This window comes from Spea bombifrons, chromosome 4 (assembly GCF_027358695.1).
Source record: "Spea bombifrons isolate aSpeBom1 chromosome 4, aSpeBom1.2.pri, whole genome shotgun sequence".
Taxonomy (NCBI): Eukaryota; Metazoa; Chordata; class Amphibia; order Anura; family Pelobatidae; genus Spea; species Spea bombifrons.
In genome coordinates, this window is record NC_071090.1 from 93,251,129 (window position 1) to 93,267,651 (window position 16,523).

The window sequence follows — 16,523 nt, forward strand, 5'->3', positions numbered from 1 at the left end:
TGTGAGGAGTGGCGAGTAGAGCTGTCCAACTGCATACTTCATAACAATCACCTTACTTCTGCATAGACTAAAGAACTGCACACCAACCCTTCTACCATTATACAGACGTTAAAGGCCCATCTCACAGAGACATCACAGGTATATTGCCAATAACCACAGGCTTCTAATAGGTGTTCTAGCACCTTACTTTGCCGCATATGTTATCTAAACCTGACTTGTGCACAAGGTCCAAAATCATTTTGTTTCCCTCTCTTTCGTTTCGGACAAAGTTTAGTGGATTTTTTAAATTTGGAAATTAAATTCAGAGGCCAAAAACTCTCTCTTTGTTCCCTAGTTCTGTTTGTGGCCCTGCACCATCCGTCTGCTTTGTATCTGCCCCCAGCCGCTCACTTACCCTTTTCTGGCCATTTTCTTATCTTCACTGATCACTTGGCAGATGCAGAGACCATGCTGACAGGGAGTATCTGACACACATGCACTGCCTACTATAGAAGCTGCTCTAAATTATAATATAATCCTTGCTTCTCTGTAGAGGTAAATTAATGCACAGCTTTCGTTGGAGACACTGAAATGGTTAACTGTCATTTGCATATTAATTATGTTCCTCCTGAGATTTTTTGTTTTATTTAATGTAATAAACTTTTTCTTAATATAAGGTAGACTTACTTTAATGAGAGGGTGGTGGATATGTGGCACAGCCTACCAGCAGAAACCCCTTGAGGTCCACCCCTGAGATCTTTATTTTTCTTTTACTCATCTTTGCACCTTTCTAATACAAGTTGGTGTTTTGGTTGAGATTTTAAAAGATATTATAAAAGTTTAATTTTAGAGTGATTGAGTTATTTGAGATTTTTTCAGTATAGATATCTCTGGCATTGCAATGGTTAACTATAGCCTTTTTTTCATTTTGTTGTAGCACACAAAATGACAACTTAATAAGCAGTAGCTGTTAGATTATTTGGGCTCTGAATGCATAACATTAGACATGTGCACGGGAGCAAAATCGCTTCGGACCAAATTATTTAGTTTTTGCTGCGTTCGTTTTCGAGCAACAAATTTTGTTTCCTTCCTTTTCATTTCAACCGAAATTCGGGGGGCATTTTTTGATTCAGAGCGACATTCAGGGGGGCATTGCTAAAGGGGGAGGTCCCTGACACCCTCTGGACTCACTTTTTTTTTTTAAAAAAAAGGACAATTAGGATGGTCAAAAAGGTGCAGCAGGATTCGGAAGGGCACTGGGCAGGCAGACCCTTTATGGTTTTGGGTCTTCGATGAAGTTCTTCTAAAGGGAATGTATGCTGGACAGGAATGGAGATTTTTGGGCTCCATTAGTATTGGTCCACTTATTGTGACTTTCACCCCTGGACTGAATGTTGTCAGCCCCACATGGACCATGGGGACACATATCTCCTACCTCACCTTAATACACAGACATCAGAAATACATCCGTCCTACCCCATATATACAGGCATATATTCAAAGGGTATAACAAAACTAGAGCTGACTGCCTAAGATGACGATACGTTATGGAAAGAGGTCCCTGCTCGCACGCGTACACTCTAGAGACTCAACTCATAATTATTTGCTCAGTACAAGGCTCCCTATAGCCTAATGGTCCTGACAGCTGGCTAGTTTATCTATATTGTAGAGCTGGCCCTGCACTTTCCATATTCAGACTCTCACCTCCCAGTACTAATGAGCATCCCTCACCTTCTCTTAATGCACGTGGTTTGTTTATAAACATAGACGTTTTGGATATATTTACTCAATAACAGCAAACATGAATTGTTTCAATGTGACTCATCAAACAAGTGGATTCTTTCTGCAGAATAAGGTTTGGGATGGGAGTGTATCATCGGGACTCACCCTGGACAGGTACCTTCCACCCTCCCTCAAAGAGCCCTTTAGTCATTGTCAGCCAGCTAAAGTAGTTCAGTTACTGTCTCCCCACAAACCAGTCTGACAAGTCTGGAGTGTTTGGGGCAACAGAAACCAAGGGCATGTAAAACATAAGAGATAAAATAAGGTAAAGACAGGCATGATCAGAGAGTCAGAATATAGGCGACTTGGAATATAGGAAGATTTGGAAATTCAGAGATACCAAGGAAAAATTCACTGAGGAGTTATCCGGACGGTACAGGAGTAGAAGGTGAGTGCTTGTGTGTTTTTGGAATGGGCTGAGGAAGTACGTTCAAACCTTAACAATGGCTGTATTTGCATTCATCCTGAGCAAATTTCACTGGCGTTATGGGGTCATATTAGTATTCTGGCTCGTATGCGTTCAGATGGCCAGAAGAAACAATGGCTTTGAAGTGGACCTTTTAGCATTTCATATTCAGCTTTAGCATGTGATTAGGATTAAGCAGAATAGTATCCTTAATATTCAAGATGAAGTGTCAGCTCTTAGGAAAAGTACATCTCTCCTTGGAACCTAACTATTAATATTTTACGTGCATTTTGGTGCAGCTTACACACTTTGCCCCAGTCTATGTGCAGGTGCGTGTAGGACTAGTTTGGGCGCTGCACTCCAAGATTACACTTTAACTGACCCATCCCCTTCTAGTTACATATTAACCCAAATATCCATCATGATTTAAATTCAGTCAGGACATGACATTGAATGGCAAACAGTCCCTCAGGTCATACATTAATATCAAATGGGTGACTGAGGCATTTTAACTATATAACTGCCCAATGAGGTGCAGAGATGTAAACATGCCTTTTGCAAATGTGTGTTTAGCTCCGGGCATTGTAGGATTAGGATTGTAGTGTAGGATTAACTATTTGAATGCCACAGAGGATCAACTCTGCCCATATTTTTTCAGAAGGTAAGAACTGGACAACCCAGAGATAGACAAGAAGTAGCTCACCTGCTGTTGTGTGACTACAACTCTCATTGTGCCCAGCCAGCACCTTGTAAGGAAAACTTCTTTTGGGTTGCGGCTGGCTGAGCATCATGAAAGTAGTGGTCCCAAAACTGCTGTAGCTTTGGTGTTGGCTATACCTGCACTAGCCCAAACGATCTTAGTAACTGACCTTTTCACACTCTGCCACACCTGTCACGCATACAATAGAAGAGATTCTTTTATAAATGGCACAAAAATCTATATACAGCAGAGACTGACGCCAGGGAGACGTTGCACCTAACAACGTTATCGCTGCTAACGCTTTTGAGTTTGTCATGTTGCTCTCTGCACACACTCTGTATATAGATGTCACTTTCTGTGCTGTCATTATAGTTGATCTATATGTAGGTGCCAGTAATAAGCCTCCCCAATACCAAAACTCCAGGGTCACTTAGGTGCCATCATATAAAGGGTAACCCTTGAAACATAGAAACTTAGAACTTGATGGCATGATCATTCGGCCAATCTAGTCTGTCTGATTTTCCTGCTGTAAAAACTCAAGGCTTTAGTCAGGCCTTAGTCCTATCTTACTTTCAGAATTCCTAAATGCCTATCTCATCCAAGTTCCCTCACTGTATTAACCTCTACAACTGCTGCTGGTAAGCTGTTCCACTTATCCACTACCCCCTCAGTGAAATAAACATTCTTTTATCTAAGCCTGTGACCCTCTAGTTTTACATTATATTTTCTTGTTCTAACATTTCTCCTTCTTTGAAGTAAACTCCCCTCTAGTACTTTGTTAAATCTGTTTATGTATTTAAATGTTTCTATCACATCTCCTCTCTCTTCTCGGCTCCAGGCTATACATACCAGGATCCCTTAGTTTTTTCTGCTCATTTTAATCCTGCGAAACCATTCCCCATTGCTGTAGCCCTTCTCTAAACTCTCTCGAGGAGGTCAGTATCCTTCTGGAGATGGGGTCTGCGGAATTGTACACAATAGTGTATGTGAGATCTAGCCAGATTTCTGTAAAGTGGCAGAACCAGCTCCTTCTTTCTTTTACTGATGCCTTTCATTATTCTTGTCCTCTTGGACATTCTTGTCCAGAAATCATGTTTTGTTTGCTGTGCCTATTAGACCAAATTGGGTATTTCTATCACGGTTCCTATAGCAGTGTTTGAGAACCTTTGGCCCTCTACCTTTATTTGCCCTATAGATCACGTCTGAAGCTGATAGGAGTTGACAGCCAGCAACAACTATTGCATATGTGAATGCCCGGTACATTATACTGACCTGCCGACGCACTTTATAGCACTGACTTTCTCACGTTGTCAAAAACACAGACACACCCCATAAAGCAAGTGTTATGAAAGGGGAGTGATGGATTATTTTATACCCTAGTTATGCCCGCTCACTGCTATCACGCTGCAGTGTGTATAAGTGTTGACTAGTTACTTATACTTTATCATTAACAGTTTTGCCCAACTTCGGGTCACGAGGCATCAATATCTGCCACCTGACTGCTCAGCAGAAGTCTCTGAAGGAGAAAAAAAGAGCAAATAGAAATTGTGTGGAGTGACTGGAGCTCCCGCACCATGATTGATAAAATACAGTAATCTCCTGTGTGACCAAGAGCCTGTGCCTAGTAATAGATGTATGTGCTACCTGTGTACTCAGGAAATCAAGAGGAGGAAGCAGCAAATGAGCAGGGGTGCAAGGACCAAACCCCAATCCAAAAACATGCTGACCTGGAAACTGCCCCGACTGGTGACCGTTCAACAAGTGCCCAGGGTAAGTGTCACTGCAATCTGAGATAACAGAGACGTTGTCATGTAAGTTGTACATGTCATGTGTCAGTTCTGTGTGTGTTCCAGGTGTTTCATGAAGACAGTATCATATGTGGCTATCGCTGTCCACAGAGCTCAGCCACTGCCTGCATCCTGAGTCTCTTCCAAATGACTAATGAGACCATTAATATCTGGACACATTTCATACCCATATGGTAAGATCTTGCTCCTGGGTATCATTGTCACAAGTGTCTGGGCATATGCTTCTGCTTGTTGTACCAGTATTTTATCTCATTACCCCATTCATCCTTTGTTTTACTTTGTGTTGGTGAGGGTTTCTGTTCAACGCAGACTTCTCACAGTGACCTCAATCTCTCTGCAGGTACTTCCTATGGAAGATGTTGTCCATGCTGTTTTCTCATGACTTCTTGCATGATCCATTTTTGTGGCCCCTACTTGTCTTCATACTGTCCTGCTGCATCTACCCTTTGGCATCCACCTGCGCTCATACCTTCAGTATCATGTCCACCAAGGCTCGTCACATTTGCTTCTTTTTTGACTATGGAGCACTAAGTCTGTACGGTCTAGGTATGTAAATTTATGTGCACAAATTACCACATAGGAACCAACTTTTTTAAGGCCGCACTTTCAGATTGGGTTGGAGTCAGTAGTGTAATACAAGAGAACATGTGGCTTTAACAACAAGATAGGGTCAGCAAAAACCTTTGAGGCCACCAGCGGTTGAAGCGCTTACCTAAGACTTCAGTCCACACTGCACACCTCTATATACACATACCATTCATTTATATCAATTTATTAACCATGGAAGTTTATCTGCTTAGTTTTATTAACTCGATTAAGAAGTTACATATTTTATTATTTTGTTCAATTGTATAAACCATCACATAACTGGTTAGAGTAACTTTTCCCCCTTATTTCAAACCTCCTAAATAAATAAGTACCAAAAATAAATACTGACAATCACAACAGGAATAATAATACTAAGGGTGCTTATTTAAAATAATCATTTAATATTGTTTTGTGGCTGGAAAAATTAGTGGAGTTGGGTGAACATTCCTTTGCATTCCATGGAGACTGCAGGAGGCCAGGAATGCTTTATCTAAAGATGCCCTGCTGTGTTTTAGATACAGAGCTGTCTTATGGGTTTATGTTTCTCTGGTCTCTTGTTGTGTCTAAGAGGGGAGCTGTCCTAGGCCTGACCCAGGGCAGCACAGCCAGCACTTGCCTCATGCAGGGTCAATTCCTTGTGTCGTTGCGCCTCTTTGTTGGGTGCCAGGACATAACGTTATATCCCAGCCCTACACCTTAGATGGACGCATAGAGGAAGAAACATTATAGAGGCTTTGCCAGCCAGGAACAACTGTGCTGGATTATGTGGGAGCCAAAAGGGACTGCACTTGGTGGTTGAGGGAGCTCTCCTGCAGAAGTGGTATTTGCAGAGACTGACCCCATTTCTGGAGATAATTATTCCTGCGAACTGTCCAGGTGAAGCCCCATTACCCTGGGTCCATCAGGGGAGTGACATTTGGCCACATTGACTCCCTGTCCACACTCCACATACTCGCCCCCCACTTTCTCACTGCTTCCCACCCAGTACCAGTAGCCTAGCCTGAGAAGTTCCGAGGTGTGATGATCGGTCATGGCAGGTGAAGCTTCTAACTTCCTGTCAGGTGACAGGATCAGTCAGTAAGAAGCTCATTTTCTAGTCATATGTTACAGTCGGTAAGAGTGGAAGCTTCATGGCAAGGCTTATTGAGTTAGGGTCGCCTGGCCAGCAGTCACAGGAGCAGACATATTCTGTGCAAATAGGAGCTTGGATCCCTGTGTATGGAACTAATTAAGTATGTACGTGGTGGCAATGTCCCTGTAGGAATGTATGAGCGTTTTAACTGGATGCATATCTGTGTTTGTGCTCGTATATATGCATTACACTTTTATGGATCTATGTATATCAGTTTATCACACTAGTGTGTAGTCTTGTGTACTGTGGCATTTGCAGCATTTATGTGTGACATTGTGATATTTTATGTGGGGTGTTTGGTTCTTCTCACCCTGACTGCTCTTTCTCAGTCCAAACAAAAGAGAAAAGCAGCCTTGATTGGATATTTTTTTGGTCTTTATAATGTTTAAAATGCTAATCCATATAAAATAGGTGACATCATAATTGTTGTCTCCAATGGGATTTGTCATGTAGTTCTGTGTCTGACATAATTGTGTTATTGACTTTACGTAGATCCTTTAGCAACATTATAACATAATGACTGGTTGAAAATATATTAATGGCTAAGTGTCTCACAGAACACAAGGCCACTATCTGTCAGCTCCTCCGTTATGGGAATATGGGTGGGAAAGGGTTAATAGAACAACCAGCTCTCAGGCAAACTTGTGGTTCATCCTGCAGGGCACGGGGCAACTTCACCTTAATCCAGGCCTGTTCATTCCACGACCCCAAGAATTTTACTCCCTTCCACCACCACCAAGTTCTATTTAAGGTTTTAAAATATCTAAGGAGGCTTTGGTAACCCCCTGAACTACCCAAATTATATAATAATCCAATGTAGCCAAAAAGGTATAATGTCAAAATTACGGTTTGACATTATACCGTATCTCAGAGAGCTATTGGTTTAAAATTACAATTTAAACACGGAACTAATACATTTATATTTAATCAGAGTAAAAAGTAGTCACAATGCTTATACAAACAAACAAAACATACATACGTTAAAATAAACAAAATAAAATATACAAAATTCAAATAACCCATGTGACTCTCCAGATTCAACGTTTTTTCCCACAGACCCCAGTTTTATAGGAATCTTCTTTCGTTGTCTTTAGGATACCGCCAATTCGGTGTCACATGGGGGGGGAGAACGTGTAGCCCCCGCACTTTACAATACTATTAATGAGTTGGATGGTAAAGTCTGGCAGCTAACTCTTGCCATTTTAAAATGTAAATGGCACGTTGTACGTTAATTATGTCCTCCAGGTTATTAAAAATGTACAGGCACCAAACACCTAAAGCCATGTGACCCATTCTTAATGCCCCAGCCTTGTTTAACGGCCCCCTGTCATGGTTCCTATCATTCGGGAGGGCACACTCTCAGCACACACACAACATATTCATTTTCTGAATCTTCTATGGAAATATAACCATATTTCTTACATCATAAGTCTGAAGATGCTAGGCGTAGCTTCCTCTGTGTGACCCCAGTGCTCGGCCCCTGTGATGGCACCCAGGACGTCATAACTGTCATCCTTTGAAAAGCCCCTGTATAATCATGTAGTGTGATTAATAAGACAGAATGATCGCTACGATATAGGCTGCACATAAAGAGCTAATGCAGAAGCGCCTTAACAAAGCTCATTTACTCAGTGTGTTTTGTAAGGGCCCGTCAGCTCTTTTAGATGCTTTGTCAGCATATTTTGACAAGCTTTGAAATTGCATGCTAAATTCTGTTAATTACTTTGTTTGTCAGCTAATTGTGGAAAAGTACTTTGTGTTTCAGTATACATTATATAATCATAGTGAATTGCATAATTGTGTATAGGTACAGATCTATTCTTACACAGCAGCAATCCATCTGATTGCCCTATCCTTTCATGGGTATAAAAGGTTATGCACAATCTTAACAACCCCCCCCCATCATCTCTATGTCAGCAGTCTGGGGAGGACGCATGCACTAGATTTAGAATTTTAGCACTAGATTTAGAATTTTAGCACTAGATTTAGCATTTTAGAATGCTCTAGAACCATAAAGTAGAACTTCTTGTATACACAGTTTATATATAATATCCTGCACTGGACCACACTTTTTCAGATAATAGGTCAAATGTAATGTCAAACTTGGCCGCTTTCACACAAAAAGCTCACTTTTTCACCCATTTCCACGGTAACTTGCAGAGGGACAAACACTTTTGAAAGCACACAGAAATGTGCAGTGTATTCATTGAAATACTTATGATGCCCTTGGAATAAACACCCAGACTAGACTCTGGTTATGCTGGTTACATGGTCTTGTACTGTTTGATAGAAATACAAAAAAATGATGCTTTGAAAAAGCCCCTTCCCGCAGCACACGTTTCCTAATATACGTCTGCTTCGTAGATCTTCATGCTTGTTTTGTGAGTCCAATGCCACTGTGTCTTATTTTGCAGGATCAGCCATTGCTTACTCGGCGTATGTGTTTCCAGATCGGTGGGTGAACAGCACTTTCCATCACTGGTTTGTGTCGTGTGCCGTGGTGAACACAGTCATATGTACTGGGATGTCATGTTACTCCAGGTAAGACTGTCAAGGGCCGCTGCGCTCACATTGCAGAATCTGAACGTTGTGGGGATCATTGGAAAGGTCAATGATTGCACGTGAAAGAAGATCCATCAGAAATGTGGTTATGGGGACTATGGTGACATGAAATGGGGCATATTGTTTATTTATAATGCTCCTACACCTGTAAATTCCACCTTGTAGAAAAAAAAAGATTGGAAAATTCATGAACCCAATGATGTATTCTTCTAATTCCTATTGTCAATGTGACTTTACTGTTGGAGTCATCCCCTGATATCCGATCAGGTCTATTTGTCCTCTGGTTTCCTTGCGGCAGAGTGTCTCTTCGTATGTATGTTATTTAAGTTCATAAACCGTGGAATATTTATAAAAACTAATCGTGAACAAAGTTTGAGATATGATGTCATTGGCAAAGCAATCAATGGCATAATCAACAGATGGCATAATTCAATTACTTGCTATGGGGATAAGAAGACTTTTCAGTGTTAGCACCAGTATAGCTTATAATACATGAACCCCAATGTATTCAGGCACCAAGCTGTTAATCCCAGAGCACGCCTGGACTGGCCATCAGACAGATGCCCAGTGGGCTTGGCCCCAATAACACTTCACACTTACCATTATTGACGCTCACATGGGCGATCCAATCCTTTACTTTGCTGCTGCCTGCAGGCCAATCAGGCAACCCAAAAGTGTAGCGGTCATTTCATCTCCAACCCCAGTTGGATATCATGGTCACACAGTCCGAAGCTGACTTATTCATACCCTACATTGATCTGATAATATATGTGATTCCTAAATTAGCGCGTGGTAATCAATTAAGTCACGGTCTAATTAACACTAGTAATGGGTCGCTACACAAAATCTGCATTATGGGCCATGAAAGGGATAGAGTCAGATTATTAAAGAGACTCAGGGTGACCTCGTTTCCCGGGTATGGCAATAAGGGTTGGGCGGGCACCGTATTATGAAAAGGTACGATGGTAAGGCTTCTCACTCATATAAGTTATGCATGGCCTGCTCAGCCCTTCTCGGAGAAGAAGCCCACTGGGGTTGGCGTTTAATAATGCAAAGCGAATTCAGGTAACTGATCTGCTTAATACAACTGCGTCTGTGAATACATCCATTACATTCTAAACTAACAAGTCACACTCCCTGCAAACCTAAACAGCAATGGGTGCAGTGAGAGGGTCGTGAGGCATTTATCACATGCCTGCTATAGATGGAACGTTCCACAAAGTATAAAAGCCCCAGTGATTTTCTTCTGAAAGACCCCGAGGAGAGCAGAAGCCGGAGTAGTTTGAATTACGGAGGGAGTTGGGTACACAACAAAACAAGCAGCTTTCACAGCCCTGTCTGATAATCACATATCATTGTGAGAAAAAACATATCGGACAAATATCCTTCCAGAGCTTTCATTCACTATACAGAAGGTGAGAGAATTCCAAAGAATACAGTGAGCTTTATGAATGGCCATCTTCCCTGTCCATGCAGGAGAAACCAGCCAGATCTTGCCACTTTTGTTTCATAATATCCTTTTATAGTCCTCTCATGCGAAACATGGAGCAAATATGTACCATGGCCCGTGCAGCATTTAGTATACCACTGAATGAGTGCATCCGTTTATAGAGATGCATTTACGTGGTACTTTTGGTGTGGGTTTTTATGGGTCTCCTAAGATCCTCTAAATATTCTAATATTTGCTTCTGTAACTGTCACCAACAGGCTGGGTGCGCCTCTTCTGCATTATAACCAAAAAGACAGGTAATTGGTATACATGGAGCTGGCATCACCTTATCCTGACCTCTGACACCACTAATTAATTCATTAAACATCATTTCAAACTGGGGGAGCAATCTGGGCCTAATCTTTTTGGGGTTTAGTCTCTTTCCTTCTCCCATAACATCTTCCAATAGATATTAACAGTTTAATGTACGTTCTTAATACATTACAAGTTAATGAATCGACCCCTAGCTTGTATTTTGTTGCCATCCGTATAATTGTTTTAAGGATTGAATTAACTCAGAAAAGCAAAGATCAGCGGCAAAGGGTAACAAAAAAGTATCCTGTCCTGAAGTTCCCCCCCTCTTCTCTCTTATATAGTCTGCATGATTCAACAGCAACTTAACAGCAGAGATAATTAAATAGGGAGGAATAATTATGCAGATCCTGAGAAACAAGTTAAAATGGCTCTTCCTATGGTATACTCATAGGTGGATTTCGAAAACATAGCTATTTTAAGATGTAAACACAATTACATTGGTATAAGGCAAATGGTAGGGGTAGGATTGCCATATCAGCAATTCTTTCCAGACAACTGCTGCCTTGTAGTATGTTGGGTGTATTAAATAAGTAATAAGTAGAGCCCTGTAGTATGTGAGTGTATACATCATACTGGAGGGCAGCATGGTACATGGCCAGTAAAAATGGCCAATAACTCCTGAGCAAATATGCAGAGGTTTCATTCCATATCCTCTAAAAAACAAAAACTTGAAAAAGTGCCTGTTTTAGATACTAATGTTGAAAGGTGTATGTTGTAACTTTTTAATTCCTTAGTACTTAGTACTATACTTACACTCTAACAAACTAATGTCAACCAGATCTTGGGCTATTGTTGTTTTCTCTCAGTACCCCTGCAAAATTCTTACAAAGTAAAAAATGGGATCATTAATACTCAATTTGGTATTAATTCTATATAATTCTGTACATGTTTTACGTTACTGTATGTTAACTGTTTGTATGGATTGCAGCTTAATTTGAAGACTATAATTTCATGAAACTGTTTTAATTAAAACGTGAATCTTCACAAGATGTGTGTATGTGTATGTATATATATATATATATATATATATTTCTATATATATATATATAGAGAGAGAGAGAGATATATATATATATATAAAGAGAGAGAGAGAGACCCTGTTTAAATGTTTGGCGTAACCTAGCTGTTTTCATGGAAAACAAGGGCATTTCTAGCTGTAACTTAATTGCTTAAAGTTTTTTTAAGCAATTAGCTAAAATAATTATGGCTGATCCATTAACCTTTTAAACTGAAACATGTGCCATTGGAACACGGGAGTGATAAAGGGCCTCTGTATACCTATGAAGATATTTCATTAAAAATCAGCCGTTTCCAGCTACAATAGTCCAAGGACCCAAACTTTTGAACAGTAGTGTATATGTATTATATGCACATGCACCACATCTGCCACATCTATATTTGCACAAGCAAGTCTTGTATGCAGAGCAGCCTAGATTAATCTCCACTGATCTTACAATCAACTTTTTTTTGCAGATTCCCAGAGGAGGCACATCCACGGATCAGTAAGGTTTTGCGCACAGCAGCCTTTGGATACCCTTACCTGTTCGACAGCATTCCTGTATTCTACAGGGTACAGTCTGAAAATGGGGAAGCCTGGGTCGTGGGGTGGGATGAAGTGGGCATAGCATGGTTAGGGGTAGCGCCTGGGGCAGGACCATGCATGTATCTTACCACCTTGCTACGCAATGAAGCAGGATGCCTGGATATGATGTCATACTCCCTTAAACTACATCAGTGCATCACAAGGAAGCCATGTTTACAGCTTGGAGTACAGATCAGGGGATATTATCTTCTCCTTCTAACAGGCCTATAACCCCACAGCCCACAAAAATCACGACTCTCAATATATAAATGTATAAGATTTTCCATGCTTTTCTAGTAGGGATTGTAGGCATACACCTCGCGAGGACATTCTAACAGGCTAGTGGGCACCGTCAGAACCAGAGTTGGGGGCCAATGCAGTACTGCTTGCTGTAAGCATAACATCCGACCTTTTCTGTGCAGCTGTTCCTGTGCTCAGGTGAAGACTGCACTGACAATGGTACTTTTGCTTTGCACGTCGGACACACCATCCTTGCCTTTCTCACAGCCTTCCTGTTTGCCACGCATCTTCCAGAGAGATTGGCCCCTGGCCGATTTGATTATGTGGGTGAGTGACTAACTTCAGCACTGAAGGAAACATAACCAGCACCTGGGTGATCGCTGCTACCTCCCGCAGAGTAATACATACCCAATGTAATTTATGATCAGTCACAGCATTGTGCTTAGAATATAATTTGCAGTGCCTCTCCTCTGCAGAGGTTGGCACCCAAGCCTGTCTGTCAGCTTTTTTGCACTTGGCATAAACAAAACATTGCTGATTTTATTGCTGAGCCCAATTTATATGGGATGTGCACTTTTGTAAGCATGTTCCCAATGCCTCTCCACACCCTTACATGAAACACTGCTCAGATCTGCCTGAAATATAATTAAACAGACCTGACTGCTTCTTTAATTCTGCATATTGCTCTCCGAAGCCAAAATAATCTCTATATCGCTATATATCGCAACTTGGAAAACCTTGGCTCTCCCATTATTTAATTAGCTAGAAAAGGGAGTAGTCCGCAAACGCCGAGGTCCCAGATATATATGCAGGAGGAGGAGGAGAACTATTAGTCTAAAAATTATCTGAAAATGATATTTAACTTTCCTAATCCTATTTTGGTAAAGATGATACCTTTATTGGCTAACTGAAGTATAATGGATTGCAAGCTTTTGAGACTATATAGGTCTCTTCTTCTTCAGGCGTATCACACCCAATCATGATGAGATTTGCTTTAAGGTGTTGGTACAGAGACTCCATCACTGTTCAGAAGTATTTTTGATGGCATGCAGGACATTTTCTTTACATTATAAGGGTATTAGTCTCAGTGTTATGATGTTACCTATTAGGAAGGATTAAGGGGTCTCAATATGTATAGCTTGAAGAAAAAAGACAGAGGGGAGATGTGACAGAAGTATTTTACCACTTAAATGCATTTAGCAAAGTACAAGAGGGATGTTTATTTCAGACGGGAATTGTTAGAACAAGAGACCAAACTCTAAAACTGGAGGGTGGGAGGTTTAGATGCAATGTGGTTGGTAAGTGGAACAGTCTTCCAGCATAAGTGGTAGAGGCTAATACAGTGAGAGAAGTTAAACATACATGGGACAGGTATAAAATATCCTGAATCTAAGACAGGATGAAGGGCTGATTAGGGTAGAATCTCTACATCAGGCAAAATAGGCAGACTAGATGGACCGAATGGTTCTAAATATCATGTTTCTGTGTACAGCATGTAATGTGTTTTGTCCTTGCAGGCCACAGCCATCAGCTTTTCCATGTGTGCGCTATCCTGGGCACTTACCTCCAAATGGAAGTGCTGATTATGGACATGAATCTTCGTCGGGAATGGCTACAGGTTAATGGTCCCTCTCCATCATTCTCCAGTACCCTGGGAGCCTGGGGCTTGGCAATGACCCTCAGCCTGCTACTGATTGCTGGCTTCTCTTGGGCTTTGTACTGGAAGCTACAGCCACAAAAGAAAAATAAGCACATGTGACTTTGGACATGAAAGCCTGTGCAAATGTGTGAATGTATACAGTTCAGAACGGTTTGAATTTTCTTTGGGACTGATTGTTGACCCCACATGGCCAGAGTGCATTGAACAGACAACAGGAATGCCAATCCTCATACAAATGCTCCAAGGCTGTGGATCTTTCCTGAAATGGATGATAAGCATTTTCCATTGAACTGGATGGATGACCGGTTGGCTTCTTGATTATCCATCTACTTTTTTATTGCTCTCCTGTTGGACAAATCCATTGTAAGCCGTATGACTCCATTCAACTCCTTATATGCTCCATCTGGAGATTAACACAAAATATGTATTTCTGGTGCTCAAGAACATCACATGCTGGACAATTTGTATGCCATCATTATACCTCTGTTTATGGAAATTTACATAAGGGAGCCTCCAGGCGAGATCGCATCTGAGGTCATTCACGGGTATTGCAAAACATATGGCCTCTATATGAAGGAGATCTGTTGACTGTTTTATATTGTTTGCCATAGTTGAATCTATAATATACTTACTATATTTAAAAAAGTGCATTCCACTGCTGGCCACTACAGAATACCTTTACACACACGAACATACCAGTTTAGCAAGCTGCAGATAAGATAAATAACGTAACATTATGTGGTCGTGCAGTTAATAAAGCTTGAAAAAGCCGACTTAAAATAAAAAGTATGGAAACACAGAGGAAAACAATATTTTCACGTGCCTTCCCATGATCCACATACCATAATTACATGCATTTACCGTCCATCATACGCTTAAAGATTTACTGCCATTTTGCCTCTGTATACACAGCATGTCCTCTTTCTTTCTGGCATATATCGTCATCACCATCATTTACTCTCTCAGGAGGCCCCATCCTCATGGTAAATGGGAAAGAGAAGGGACCACAAAGCTGTTAGAATTTCATGCAAAACAAGCCTTTGTTTTCACAAAGTTCCCTAAAAGATGTACAAACATAACTACGTATCCATTAATATAAAAAGTTACCTTTACATATCAGACATAGGTCTTGTGCTGCCTCAATGATTTGCAGTACATACATAGGCACAAAAGAGCTATGTTCTACTCCCTGATTTTACTATGCATTTAACAGGGCAAACCCCACTAGGTTTCTAGTACAAGGGCTCAGCTGATCCTGCATAATGCATAGATAAATCAATGAACGTTTTAAGAAACCTTCCATGTTACTTTTTCATAATGCAGAGTCAACTTCTTTTTGCAGAAATTCCCTTGGGTTTGCCCTTGATAATGCGTAGTGATATCATGGAGAAGATATGTTCAAGTCTTCTGCAGACTGCCCATTTTGTGAACAAACCATAAGGGAATAATGCTTTCACATGCATTCATACATATACAAATCCCCAATTGTGCAGCCACTTAATAACATGGAGTTGTACAAACACATAAGGATGACCACATCACTAAAGGACACATGCTTTTCACGCGTTGTTAACCTGTACCTGCAAAGTGCCCTGCAGTGTGTGGGATGTGGAAGGGACTGATTTTGTTTTTTGTGAATGAATGAATGAATGAATCCTAAATACTGCAAGCAGAAACATGTCAACAACATCTGAATTATATGTGTATATGGTGTTGTCAACCTAAGCCATACATGTACATATGCCGACCTCCATGCACATAGATACAATCTTCTGCCTGCAAAGACTATGAGAGTATACCATCTGGGCCACATATCACGCAGCACAACATGCAATCTGTTCCTGCTGTACAATGCCGGCAAATACATCAATGACACAACACACAGGGGACCCTTGTCATCAGGGGCCCTTGGTTAAGTGTAGTAAGTTACTTGATGGCTGCTAAGACTTCCCCTGTAAGGGGTGTGTTGGTTTTTAGAAAAATATAAAGATGATACAAACAAGGTTCCGGCAATATTAAAAAAAACAGGTAACGCCACTTAAATTAGAAATGCGGCACACATCACCAAATGGAACTGCAGCGATATAACAGTCCTGTAAAGATATGATCAGGAAATGAAACATCTTGTAAGTTTCTAGTATGAATGACATAGAAATTGTAGAATTCCCTTCGGGGGTTCATCCAGCACAGACAACAGAGAGAATGGACCATTTAAAGACCATAGCTGCTAGAATATGGAGGAAAGAGAGAATCGCTCAAGCAGCAGAAATAAGTCTTCCA

At 40.9% G+C, this 16,523-nt stretch overlaps 1 protein-coding gene across 3 annotated transcripts; it reads left to right on the forward strand.

Annotated features, from left to right (window-relative positions):
* The first annotated feature begins 1,911 nt into the window (after nucleotides 1-1,911).
* PAQR5 (progestin and adipoQ receptor family member 5) lies at nucleotides 1,912-14,456 on the forward strand. 3 transcript variants are annotated; one of them, XM_053463594.1, is made up of 8 exons: nucleotides 1,912-2,149; nucleotides 4,322-4,637; nucleotides 4,721-4,848; nucleotides 5,016-5,221; nucleotides 8,810-8,936; nucleotides 12,235-12,331; nucleotides 12,766-12,910; nucleotides 14,101-14,456. In XM_053463594.1, the coding sequence occupies exons 2-8, from the start codon at nucleotides 4,503-4,505 to the stop codon at nucleotides 14,340-14,342; spliced, it is 1,080 nt and encodes a 359-aa protein (XP_053319569.1). In that variant the 5' UTR covers nucleotides 1,912-2,149; nucleotides 4,322-4,502; the 3' UTR covers nucleotides 14,343-14,456. The 3 variants fall into 3 exon arrangements, with proteins under 3 accessions (XP_053319569.1, XP_053319570.1, XP_053319572.1); XM_053463595.1 differs by having other exon boundaries at nucleotides 4,524-4,637; XM_053463597.1 differs by lacking the exon at nucleotides 1,912-2,149 and adding an exon at nucleotides 3,704-3,802 and having other exon boundaries at nucleotides 4,524-4,637.
* The last annotated feature ends 2,067 nt before the right edge of the window (nucleotides 14,457-16,523 follow it).

Bases quoted from the DNA above. Each gene is read 5' to 3' on its own strand.
- PAQR5 (XM_053463594.1), top strand. From the start codon at position 4,503: ATGTGCTACCTGTGTACTCAGGAAATCAAGAGGAGGAAGCAGCAAATG. The intron at 4,638-4,720 runs GTAAGTGTCACT...TGTGTGTTCCAG, and splicing joins CCGTTCAACAAGTGCCCAGG to GTGTTTCATGAAGACAGTAT. The intron at 8,937-12,234 runs GTAAGACTGTCA...TTTTTTTTGCAG, and splicing joins GGGATGTCATGTTACTCCAG to ATTCCCAGAGGAGGCACATC.